The sequence below is a fragment of the Borostomias antarcticus genome (assembly GCF_949987555.1).
Source record: "Borostomias antarcticus genome assembly, chromosome: 10".
Lineage (NCBI taxonomy): Eukaryota > Metazoa > Chordata > Actinopteri > Stomiiformes > Stomiidae > Borostomias > Borostomias antarcticus.
This window is the reverse complement of record NC_140243.1, coordinates 19,204,397-19,216,592: the sequence shown is the minus strand read 5'-3', so window position 1 is coordinate 19,216,592 and position 12,196 is coordinate 19,204,397. Positions and strand designations below refer to the sequence as shown.

At 44.6% G+C, this 12,196-nt stretch overlaps 2 protein-coding genes across 3 annotated transcripts; both read right to left on the bottom strand.

Annotated features, from left to right (window-relative positions):
• Nucleotides 1–44: 44 nt before the first annotated feature.
• On the bottom strand, nt 45–1,597 carry sostdc1a (sclerostin domain containing 1a; the record flags this gene model as incomplete). Its single annotated transcript, XM_084445125.1, has 2 exons — nt 45–487; nt 1,396–1,597. The coding sequence occupies 2 exons, from the start codon at nt 1,595–1,597 to the stop codon at nt 45–47; spliced, it is 645 nt and encodes a 214-aa protein (XP_084301251.1).
• A 2,261-nt stretch (nt 1,598–3,858) lies between these two features.
• ankmy2a (ankyrin repeat and MYND domain containing 2a) lies at nt 3,859–11,304 on the bottom strand. 2 transcript variants are annotated; one of them, XM_084444221.1, is made up of 11 exons: nt 11,214–11,304; nt 10,739–10,803; nt 9,931–10,069; nt 9,309–9,407; nt 9,007–9,167; nt 8,531–8,745; nt 8,279–8,414; nt 7,389–7,517; nt 6,628–6,757; nt 5,337–5,506; nt 3,859–3,972 (listed from the first exon to the last, which is right to left on the bottom strand). In XM_084444221.1, the coding sequence occupies exons 1-10, from the start codon at nt 11,278–11,280 to the stop codon at nt 5,367–5,369; spliced, it is 1,281 nt and encodes a 426-aa protein (XP_084300347.1). In that variant the 5' UTR covers nt 11,281–11,304; the 3' UTR covers nt 3,859–3,972; nt 5,337–5,366. The 2 variants fall into 2 exon arrangements, with proteins under 2 accessions (XP_084300347.1, XP_084300346.1); XM_084444220.1 differs by lacking the exon at nt 3,859–3,972 and having other exon boundaries at nt 4,981–5,506.
• Between the last annotated feature and the right edge of the window lie 892 nt (nt 11,305–12,196).

Genomic DNA, 12,196 nt, shown 5'->3' with positions numbered 1-12,196 from the left:
ACATAATCCGGGACCACAGTCCCTGAGGTGTTCTGCGTCCTGTTTTAGGGTTCTACCTCAGGCCAGTTCTCATTCAGCTTGATCTTCCCCAGCTTCCTCCTAGTGGTGGACTTGTGCTTGTGGAGCAGCTGAGGCTGAGACAGGCCCGGTTCCCCGAACTTGTGGCCCGACTCGTTGTGCTGCCTGGAGTACCTCTTACACTTGCACGAGGTGACCACGGTGATTTTATACGTTCTCTCGCTGCCATCCTGGCACTGCAGTTGGATGCGCTGGGTGCGCGTCTTGTCGTTGACGCAGCGCCAGTCCTGGTTGTTCCTCCGACTCCAGAACTTTCTACCGTAGCCGCTGCCGATCCAGTTGGGCAGCATCTGAGCCGGGAGGCACTCGCCTGCACACACCAGCTCCTTTATGGGGTTGATGCTGGTGCACTGGCCGTCGGAGATGTACTTGGTGGACCTTAATTCTCTGCATCCCACTTGGCTCCGATCTGTGAGAGAGACATGAGAATGATGAGACTACCAAACCGATATTTTCATTAAGTCCCCTAGTTTGCCTTTCAATTTCATTGCAGACGATTTCATTGGACACAGTGACAACCCCACTAATCATTCAGATTCTCATATGTTTTTGGCACACACCGATACAGCCTGCCTCTTACCTGCCTGTAAAGGAAGTAGTGCATTTACCTTGCATGAAAGGAAAGTCTTTGGTGTCCTGAGCTATTTCAACAGGGCAGCTTTTATAGTGGGATTATCTCTGAGCAACTGGTAAGATTGTCAGCATTGTTCACCTCCGGGCAACAACTCCCCCACTCTGACCGTAACCCAAACCCGCACCCATTCACACGTCGCCATACACCGCAGCGACAATGCGGCCCCTTCTCCATGACGGGGTTTGATGAATGAGGAGAGGAGAGGGTTCTCTTTTCTCTCCTTCATGCTCCGGGTACCGGGGGACAGCGCAAGTCAAACAGGGCCACGGTCACAGACTTCCTGCATACAGAAGAGCGGCTCCATTCACTTGCGCTGACACACGGGATCCGCTCCCCCTAGACCCTCTGCCTCGCTCTGCCTCTCATCTCCACCGCCATGCACGCATGGACGGCTGCCAGGAGAGTGTGCATTGCACATCATAGTCTGGCTTCATCTCAATTCAGTATGGGCGGTACAGTGTATATGATACTCTCTGAAGGGTGTTAACAGCTTAGATCAACACACGCACTGATCTAATCAAGGTGCTTACAGTAACTGGTCTGATATACACTGACAGTTTTATGTTTCTCAATAATGCACAGAAAACAATTCAAAACATATTGACGTAATTCCACAAGTCGATAAGCAAATGGGAGGAAATACTATATTATATTTAATGATAAAGATGGAGTAGGCTACTCACCTCTGTCTTGCGCACCATTTCCCGCGCCTCTCCCGCCGTTTCGTGCGCGGTTTAAAGACACGTTGTTTGGAGGATCCTGAACCGGGGCGGCCACGTGCGAGTATAGGATCTCCGTAGCATCGTTTTTGAACGCTTGGCAACTCCTCATGAGAACACAAAACAAGAATATAAGATGGCACGACTCGCAGGCGCTAAAGTGCATGTCTGCCACTGGGTATAAGGAGAACAAGCGGATCCCGTGTCAGGTGAAGTGGTGTTGTGTCTCTGGCGTCTGAAACTGAGATACTAGGCAACGTTTACTTACCCCTGGCTGTTTTATATACACGCGTCTTGTTTTGGCAACCACTCAGGTGCATATCTTGGAAGATCTCAGACTGAGGCAGGGGCGTAACTTGATGTTCCAAACACGCCCATTATTATGTGTGCGCTCGAGAGAGGGAGCGCTGCCTGCGCCTCAACATCTGGAAGGACCCCCTCTTCGCAACTAATGCAATTAGGACCTCTGATTAATTGGTGATTAATTGGTGATAAGATGAAGGAATGTGACAATAGAGTGAGAGCACGCGATCCATTAAAACTAGGCTGCTTGCCCGTTTCATTCGATGACAATGAGTAGATAGACTGTGTTTTGTTCAGTAGCCTACATTGACCAATTATGCATTCTTTCATTTTGATATTCTCCAATGCTCTGCTTCTGGCATGCGGTTTCACCTATTCACTTACGCCAAATGAAAGCTGATACTGTGTATAATTTGCTTTCTGTCTCTGTCATTCTCCTTTTCCATCTTTCAATTCCTTGTCATTTTTATGCCTAATAATTTGAGTGTTTAGACTAACTGGAGTCTTTGTGTGCTCTGTGTATGGAATATAATAAATATAATTACTTATGTGGGAATATTCAGACTTGTCTTTCAGATTTGAAAAGAGGAGCCTTACATAGACACTAATTGATGCTCATTTGAAGGAAATCTGATAGGCATACACTTCTGTTCACGTGCTATTATCAGGCTGGCCCTCTCTCTACACACAGAGTTCTGCACTACAGTGCAAAGATGGCCATTGCAATCTGTGGTATAATATATCTTCCCGAATTACCTTCACTGCCAAAGACACAATAAATTGTTTACACTATAGTGCCTTTTCTCTTACATGTAGAGGGTGCGTATCACTTAAAAGACCGTTCGCCTCACTTCCTCCGCATCCCAGGAGACCAGTAATACTGATACCTCTGTGATGATGTGTTGCCCTGGTGACTAAGTTCAATACCACAGTGTCTCACATCTAAAAGGTGCAGAAAGCCGAGCTAGTCTCTCTATGCGCCCAGACCAGTAGCTCGGGTGAGATAATCCTATCAGGAAATGAAGGGGTGGTATGAGTTATTAACATATTGACAAGCAGCATGACAGGAGTGTGTACATTACCAGGAAGCGCCCGCATGGTGTAATGAGAGGTGTGGTTGAGGGAAACAGACCGGGACAAAAGGAATGCATAACACTGGGAACAAAGCCAAGAAGAAAGGTCATGGGTGCAAAGGATTTGGAACAAATCCCAAAGGAAGCCCCGGTCCCAAGGAAGTCTACTACGGGTGTATGTCTCATTCATACCGTAGCTGTTCAGTGTATTTATTTCTAGCTAACACACCCATGGGACTTGATGTATTTTCCCATTGGATTATGATGGACTTAAAACTTATTTTTCTTCTCCAAAAAAGAATTTTATATCCCATGGTTGTTAGTGGTTGTCCGACCTTCACTGAAATGCTCCAGCCAAGGCAACTTGACTTTTATCAGGGAACTAAATCAGGTTGAAAGTGAAAAGAGCTAATGCACACCTGGAAACTTTTAGACAGGTAAAACTTTATTTTATAAATTGGAAAGAAAAATAGAACAACGTTTCGGTCAACCGACCTTCGTCAGGTTTGATAAATAAACTATAGCAGCTTGGAAATTGAGCAACTAATAGGCTAATTCTATGGCAGATGCACGTGAGGCTTAAATGCCTATCACACCAATTACTGCTTTATTCGTGTTAGCTCACTGTACTGATGAGGAAGCACACTGCTCACGTTTGATAGACAAAGTATGCCCTCTAGTGACATATTACCGCTAGTAATGCAATTTGCAATTACTGGTCTTATTAATTATATTGAATGAGTTCTAATGTAACCAGCACATCTAAACACAAAGGAATCCATGCAAAAAGTGAGCCAAGGGAAATGTAAAGGCACAGCAGCTGTCTGCTATAGCCTATTGCTTTCTTTTAAATTTTGTTCTATGATTAATGTTGGAGGTAGTGGAACAGGATGTCACTTGATTTGAGACATTAGTACTACCCAACACCAGTGCAGTGTATTTGAATAATGAAATAATTCTGAATCCACAACTGAACATGAAATCATTCAACGAGTGGATTCTTGTGTATCATAAAATCAAAAGCACCCAAACAGTACAGTGATAATGATGCGTTTTAATTTATTCACTTATGTTGCAACCATCCTTACATAATCTGTATTACAGGACCATAGAATGAGTGGTGGGATGGTCCATGTGTCTTCGGGATTTCTTGGGAAAAACAATCCTAAAAGGAGTAAAAGGGGAAAATCATGTTTAGCCCGGTTTTAAGGTTAGGCTATTTATGATCATATACAATGGTTCAGATCAAAACGTTGACAAAACTAGCACTTTTGAGAAATGGATGGATGTGGGTGGGCACCGTGAAAAATCATTCAAAAAACATGTTAAACTCTCAATTTCAAAGACAAGAAACTCACCGAGGTGTTAGTTGGCGTTCTGACATATAATTCGCCATAAAGTAAGATTCTAGTTAATCTGGAAAGGCTTTTTTAAATCCTTAAATCCGCAAACTAGGTAGCCTAGCAACATAAACAATAACAACCGTAAGTAGTTCCGCTTCCTGAATCCCCTCTGCGGATTGATCTACACATCTACAATGGTCGCGTCAATACAAGTCAATGGATTTCAAAAAATGATCAATATAACCCTACAGGATTCATACTTTGCGGTGAATTTGATGTCAGAACACCGACGGACACCAATTACCCCCTCGGTGAGCTTCTTGTCTTTGAAATCGAGAGTTTAACATGTTTTTTGAATGATTTTTCACGGTGCCCACCCACATCCATTGTATACCACATTGGTGGTAGAGCAATTATCAGACTTTCTCAAAAGTGCTAGTTTTGTCAACGTTTTGATCTGAACCATTGTATATGATAAGTAACCTTAAAACAGGGCTAAACATGATTTTCCCTTTACTACTCCTTTAAATATGATTTGCTTTACTAATAGACTCCACTTTACAGTAGAAATGTGAACTATTGTCAATCTGCTGAATTAGTATGTCGTAGCCTGTAGGCTTACGCATTTTAAGGCAGAATTATGCATCTTGGACCGTAAAATATCAACTAAATGCACTATATATTCACACCACATTACCCACAATGCTTTCCATTCTCCTCTATCAAAACACATTTAGCCTCCACAATTATACTAGTCTACAACGACATTTCACATTGAAAAACAAGATTCAGTAAAAAAAAAAAGAAAAAAAACACACAACAAACCACATAGAAACTCAGAACCACAACCCTTCAACAATGTTGCGCTGCTTTGGTGGGTGGCAATGCCAGATAAATAGATACATAATGGATCCTTTCACATTGAACCAGGCCACAGGTTTGTGTGCTCTGTCTGTCTGCCTGCCTGTCTGTCTCTCATGCACACGCTCACTCTCTCTCCCTCCGTCTGTCTGTCCGTCCGTCCGTCCGCCTGTCTGCCTGTCTCTCATGCACACGCTCTCTCTCTCTGTCTGTCTGTCTGCCTGTCTGTCTGTGTGTGTCTCCCTCTCAGATTGGCTGAAGGTTTTCTAAGCAGAGCACAACCTGGAGTCAACCTGGAGGAGTAGGGGGGTAGCTGGGTACGGACATTGTCTCTCTGTGGTTGTCTTCCTCCGGCTCAGTTGTCAGTGGAGGGATTGGCCTCAGAGCCGGGGATCTCTGGCGGGGTCTGGGGGTCCGAGGGGGAGTCCTCATCACTGGCCTCCACTGACAATTCCTGCATGGAGCCTGTAGCCTCCTTCACAGCCTCACTTTCCTCTGAGGAAACACAACAGCGCTGTTATTTACAGTTAAGCCTGGGCTAGACAGACGATTCATCCAATCACCTGCCTGGAGTTTTTGGAAAGCGCCTGCCATTTTCCAAACAATTTCCAACAGAGCCCTCTCAAGATGGCAGTGTGCCACAAACCATCTGGCGCGGTAGGTTATGTACGTGTATAGACATCCACATGCCTCCAATGTTTGTGCTACAATGTAGTGCCGCCAATCTATTGTGCATGTGCAATGGCGGACTGGCCATCGGGACGCTCGGGACGAATCCCGATGGGCCGGTCCTCAAATGGGCCGGTGTGGAGCGGTATGGGCCGGCCTGGTTGCTGTGAGTGAGATATTCAGAGGGGATATTCCCAGCGCTAACTGGACCAGCCTGCTGTAAATGGCTGTAAAGGCCTGCTGTAAATGGCAAGATCAGTGGGTTGACTGGGCCTGCATTGCCCGACCTGAATTATTTCCCCAGTCCGCCCCTGTGCATGTGTGAAACGTGTCCCCCAAGCAGACTCCATGAAGTACTTTAAACACAACTACTACGCTTCCGTGGCGTTTCGCAGCTGTCCACATATGCATCCACTTGGGAGTATAACCAAGGCTTATGACAGTACTCCACTACACACTGCCAGTGCGAACACTCAAAAATCTTGTTGATGAGGTAAAAGGTAAATAGTATGAAAGCGTATTGGGCATTATGTCAATCTTTTATTATTTTTGCAAAAAAAGTCGAAGGTCCCAGGCACCCGAAAGTAAAGAGGATCAAGTGTGTAGATTAAAAAGCCTTTATTAAATCATGGCTATGGACAGAATAAAAACACCAACATGTTTTGACCTACAGTAAGGGTCGTCATCGGGGAGTTTGCCCATGTCCATAGCCATGATTTAATAAAGGCTTTTTAATCTACAGTCTTCCTCCTCTTTACTTGCGAGTGCCTGGGACCTTCAACATTTTTTGCAGTTGTCTATTTCCCAAACCCCCAAGAGCACCGCTTCATTTTTGACTACACTCACCTGAGAGCCAGGTGGACTCTTCTTCTTTTATTATTTTTGTTATCAGTGTATGACAGGTGTCATGTGTAACAAAGATGGCCGCTCTAGAGTACGGTCCATACCTTTGTTGCGTTGTTCCATCAGCTTGGCTGACTCCGCCTCTTGTCTTTCCCTCTGCTCCTGGAGTTTCTTACAGACCTTCTTGTGGGTGAACCAGTGCATTTTCTGACAGGCTTGGTCACAGTATATCACCTGTCCAATCACGAAAAGAGGCGCGTGAGGACATAGGGAAACTGGACCATATCTATTTACCTAGCACAGGTATACACTGATTTTGTGAGAAGAGGAAAGATCCGCACACTAATTTCTCCTGGTCCACTTTATTGAGAATATCGCAACGTTTCGACCCTTAGGTCTTCATCAGGAAACTCCGAAGTTGCCTGATGAAGACCTAAGGGTTGAAACGTTGCGATATTCTCAATAAAGTGGACCAGGAGCAATCAGTGTGCGGATTTTTCCTCTGCTCACGTATGTACTCTAAGATCCAGCACCTGGCCTACTAAGGTTGGATGTGCGCACAGCTTTTTTGGCTTTTTATACACTGATTTTGTGACATTGCCACTGCTGAGTCAGTAAATAGGACAAAATACTCGCTAATGCGTTTCGGCAATCAGCCTTCGTCAGAGCATACGTTTGTATGATGTGAGCCAAGAATAAACTTGTGAAACGTGAGTATTTTGTCCTCCTTGAATTGAATAACCGAGATGTGCTACCATTGCAAGGTTTGCAAGCTTTTTCAATCATATTACGAGTTCGGTTTTAGCACTCTAACTTGAAGAGCTATTTTGTTGAAGCGCAACCTCTTTTTGTAATCAGCCAATACCGTCTTGCAGATGGAGCATCTTTTCTCGGCGCCTTTTCCCCCACAGGCGGTGCAGAACTCAGCGTCCATGAAGCCCACCTGGCCGGTGATGGCTTGGGTCAGGACAGAGATAGCTGTGGGATCGTTACCCTGGAAGTTGAGGAGATTAGCAATACCTGAATAAAACTCGCAGACTACTACATATAGCAGAGTATGTATGCAGAAGAGCCAGTTAACAGACCACTTGTGTAAATTGCAAGTTTCTAGCTAGATCAGTAATACAGTACATAACACACTGATCTGAATTATCAACTATACCAAAGAGATGTATCGGTTCCCTCCAAAATACGATCCCAAAACTTGTCATAACTTAGAGAAGAATAATAAACATTAAATACATGAGGCGCACTGAAGGCTGAGTGGGCTCAACTCAAGCTTGAGTTCTTCTCCTTGACTGGGTTTAGAGCATGGGTTCCCAAACTCCATCAATGTGGGCCTCCCCTCTGAAAACAGTGACGCACCCGCGCCCCCCCAACCCCCCAAATTTGTCCATTTTGCAAGGCAGCGTTAGCTAGCCCATAACGTTACCCAGCTAAGTTAGCTCGGTGGCACCTGTTGCTAGTTAACGTTATTAAGTTTTCGCACAATACATTCATGCCTGCGGAGGCTCTCTCTGCACTATCCACAAATTTAGTATACATCTATCCCATTATTTATTTCGATTTGCTGACCTTTAAAATTACGTTACATTCATAAAAACCATAGAAAATTCAAAAAAATATATATTTTTTTTTTTCTCTAACCATCCCTCCGCGCCTCCCCTGAATTTCTTTGGGGGCCCCCAGGGGAGGCCCGCCTCACAGTTTGGGAATGCCTGGTTTAGAGTGACTGAAGAAGGGAGCTGGACTCACGATCTCCACGGGCGCGATGCTCCGGACCAGCTGCTGCAGCAGCGTGGTGTCACTGTAGGGGAACTTGCGGATGCACTCCCGCAGGAACTTCTCCTGGAACACCGGGAAGCCATCGCTCTCCCGGCCCTTCAGCAAGCTGAGGAGGAGGACGCCATCTTGGTTCACGTATCAAATCACAACATGGCGTAGGTTTACGCACAGAAAACACCCCCTCCCCCTGCCACACACACACACACACACACACACACACACCTCTTGATGAGTCCCTCTAGCTTATCGTCATGGTCCTTGAGGAAAGAGGCACACTTGTTGAGCAGGCAGCTGATGTAGTGCATCTTCATGGCCAGCACCTCGTTCATGTCCTGCTGCTTGACGCACTTCTCGCAGATGAGCTCCATGACCCTCCGACACTTCTCCAGAGCATCCACCTCCACCAGCAGGGGGTTCTCCTTCACCAGCATCACCATCTGAGGGGAGATCAGACAGGACAGAGAGAGAGAGAGAGAGAGAGAGAGAGAGAGAGAGAGAGAAAAAAGAGAGAGAGAGAGAGAGAAGAGAGAGAGAGAGAGAGAGAGAAAGGAGAGGAAATCATGTCATTTAAGAGCAGATAATTTAATACAAATCTACTTTGTTTATTTAGTTTGAACAAAATATTTTAGGCACACTCACAGGTTACACTACAGAGAATAGCAATATTAATGGCCCATATTATTATAGTCCACGGTTACCTTAACAGGGTTGAGGTTGGTGCTCATGATGATCTTGTGGAGGGGTCCGGCCAGTTTGCGGGGTAGTTTGGGCTCTTTCTCCAGGCCCTGGGCTTTTGTGTAGTAGTCCAGCCTCGTCCGGGAGAAGAAGTTGTTAATCACAGTCACACAGTCATGCTGGCCTGGAGAAAAAACAGACAAGACAGATATAACATCTATACATTATACAAAGTATGAAGGCAGTCATGTTGACGCCTCACGTTTGTGCATTGCGCTGTTGAGCAGGCCTGTTTATGGTGTTTTTGAACGGCGTCCATACACACCGACAAACGCCGACATCTGAGCCGCCGTCCTGCCGACCGAGTTGACCACGTCCGTCTCCGCCCCCGCGTCCAGCAGCATCCACGTGATGTCGGTCTTTCCTGAATCGCGAGAAAGAAGAGCACGTCCAGGGTTTTTCCAGGCTCAGAATGGGTCTGTGGGGGGTGATGCGCACACTATTGTTTTGGGAAACCTTTGTTTTATGCCGAGTAGCCTACCAGCATGTATAGGCCTGTATTCTTCGCTGTCGTTCTGACTGAGCTCACTTTTCACAATTGCGGGAAATCTACCGACTTCACACAAAATGGATATGAAGCCAAAATGTTTAAGATACTGATAACCTGTCTATTAATTATCTTGATTAATAGTGGTCCAACCCATGGACAATGCAAGAAAGGGGGATGGGTGGCACTTGAAACAAGCTATCAGACACATTTGGAGAGGATTTTAATTGCTATTTTTAGCATTTTGGCACTGGTGATCTTCCTTTTGCTCTGGCTAAGATCTCTTTGGGGGGCACCAAAAATTCCTCAATGCAGGAAAAACCCTGTCTGTCCCCTCGAATTCACCACACAGGCTAATAATTCTGCCGCTCGAGTGAAGCTCGTCTGCTTCCTGAAATACCTGACAGTCCGGCGAACATCAGCGCTGTGTAGCCGTGCTCGTGATGGTTGCAGTTGACGTTAGCCCCGTGCTGAAGCAGCAGCTTGCACATGTCGGCTTTCCCTTTGTAAGCAGCATGCATAAGGGGGCTCATCCCGTACTGTGAGGGAGGAGAGACACCCGGTGAAGACTTTGTCAGGGATGTGTGAGTGGGTAAATTAAGAAGTTACAGGAAACTGATACTTAATTGCTTTTTGCATTTCGTTTTATATGACCTTTTATGTGTTGCACTTTGTCTCGATGCTTTTAATGTCTCTTGTAAAGAACTTTGAACTGCCTTGTTGCTGAAATGTGCTATACAAATAAACTTGCCTTGCCTCTGTGCTAGTCATATCAGTACTGTCAGCAAGGTACAGTTCAATACCCATCTACATTATTCCCTCTAGCCTGTTATGTTAGCTGCTAGTTTTCCTGAGGTTGCTAGGTCTTCAGTGACAGACCGGCAATATCTGTCACCAACATCTGATGCAGTCGAGTACAACTGTGGAACAACTGACAGCTCCTATAGAAGAGACTACAGTCTAGTGGCCTGCCTACCTCTCAAGTTCCATATGTGATGCAACAAAAGAAGACCAAGTATACTATACATGTAAACAGAGTAAATATACAGTAACATGCTGTCCGCTGCCCAGTTAACAGATCATTTATGGAATTACAATCGAACATTGCTAATTTTAGGATTCATTGTCATTTATCAGGTCTTCCAAAAGTACTCTTCCTAATGGTTAAACTCTGGACGATAAACCATTCATTAAAAACCCCAACGTACCTCATCCAAACAGTTGACTCGCACATCCTTGGATCCCAATAATCTGGAGGCTTCCTGAACATTTCCTATAAAGAAGAAGAGTCATTTGTATGCATATATAGTTTAGCTTCATCATAATCTAGCTAGCTATAATCATGGGATTAGCTACTAGCCAGCTAGCTACTTATCAAGCAGGCAAATGGGCTGTTTTCTTCCATCCTCATTAACTAGATGGAAATTACACTAAATATGGAGTCAACAGATATTGGCCGGGTTTCCCGAACGAGTTAGCACTTAACTCCAAAGTACCTCTTAACTCCCATACAAAGGGTTGCTTAAGAATGGTTCCTTAAGAAGGTTCTTTATCGGGAAACCCGGCCATTGATATCAACCATCAGCATGTGCAAAATGCTAGGCTATCTGGTTGTGAAATCTGGCTATAGCACTTGTAAATAGCAAGCTAGTAGCTAACGTTACCATCTCAAAATAAGTTTACCTGCAGCAATAACTTGGAATAATTCCTTCTCGGTGGAGGATAGGTCTCCCTTCTTTGGAGCTGACATGTTGACGATACGTTTGTAAGCAGACTGTGAATCAATACACACGAAAGACTCTGAGCTAAATTATACGACACGTTTGATGCTGCAACATGCTAGCTAGCCACTGGTAAGCGTTTAGCTTTGGACTGTACCACTTTATACAGTAGAGGGTGGGGGTTGTTACCCATAGAACACTTTATTTAAAATGTTACCAAGTTTCTCACAAATATAGCTATAATCACTAAATATGATTTAGCATCTCTTTTATTATTAATAATACCATATTCGTTAACAAGTCCATGTGATGAAGCCTAACACCCCCATTCCGTCAAAATGTGTCACATCCACGGAAATCTAGAAAGTTCATTCTTTATACATTTCAGCACAATATAGGCTACAATGTTTTCTTGTATGTACTAATGTGAAACATTGTTGCCAAAGCCACTCGGAGACAATTGTAGAGGCTAAGCCTAGGCCTACACGATTTAGATTTTATGATAGCTGATGTAGTATATTTTTACACTGTATTACATTAATCATATGTCTGTATTACTCTCATGTAGTAATCATTTTATTATAATAATGAATAAACTTCACTTTAGTTAGAACTGTGTTAATTTAAGGAGTTTAACATGTGAGTTGCAACAGATGGCCTTGTCCCTGAGTCAGCATGATCCTTTGTCTATAGCAAATGGTCACCTCTGGAGTAGCCTACAGTCACATGATTCCAGGAAGGACACGGGGAGCCCCGTGTCCGAAGAAGGGGGACAAAGACCAGTCAGAAGACTAGTTGACCGTTTGTGACCATATCTGTGTTGATGAACATTCCTTGTATGCAAATTTGTTTGTCATGTGATTCCTGGCTGGAAGCCAGTTTAAAAGCTGCGGCCCCTCTAAGAGAATTCAGTATTGCCGAAGTTCTGACCCCATGTGATAGGCT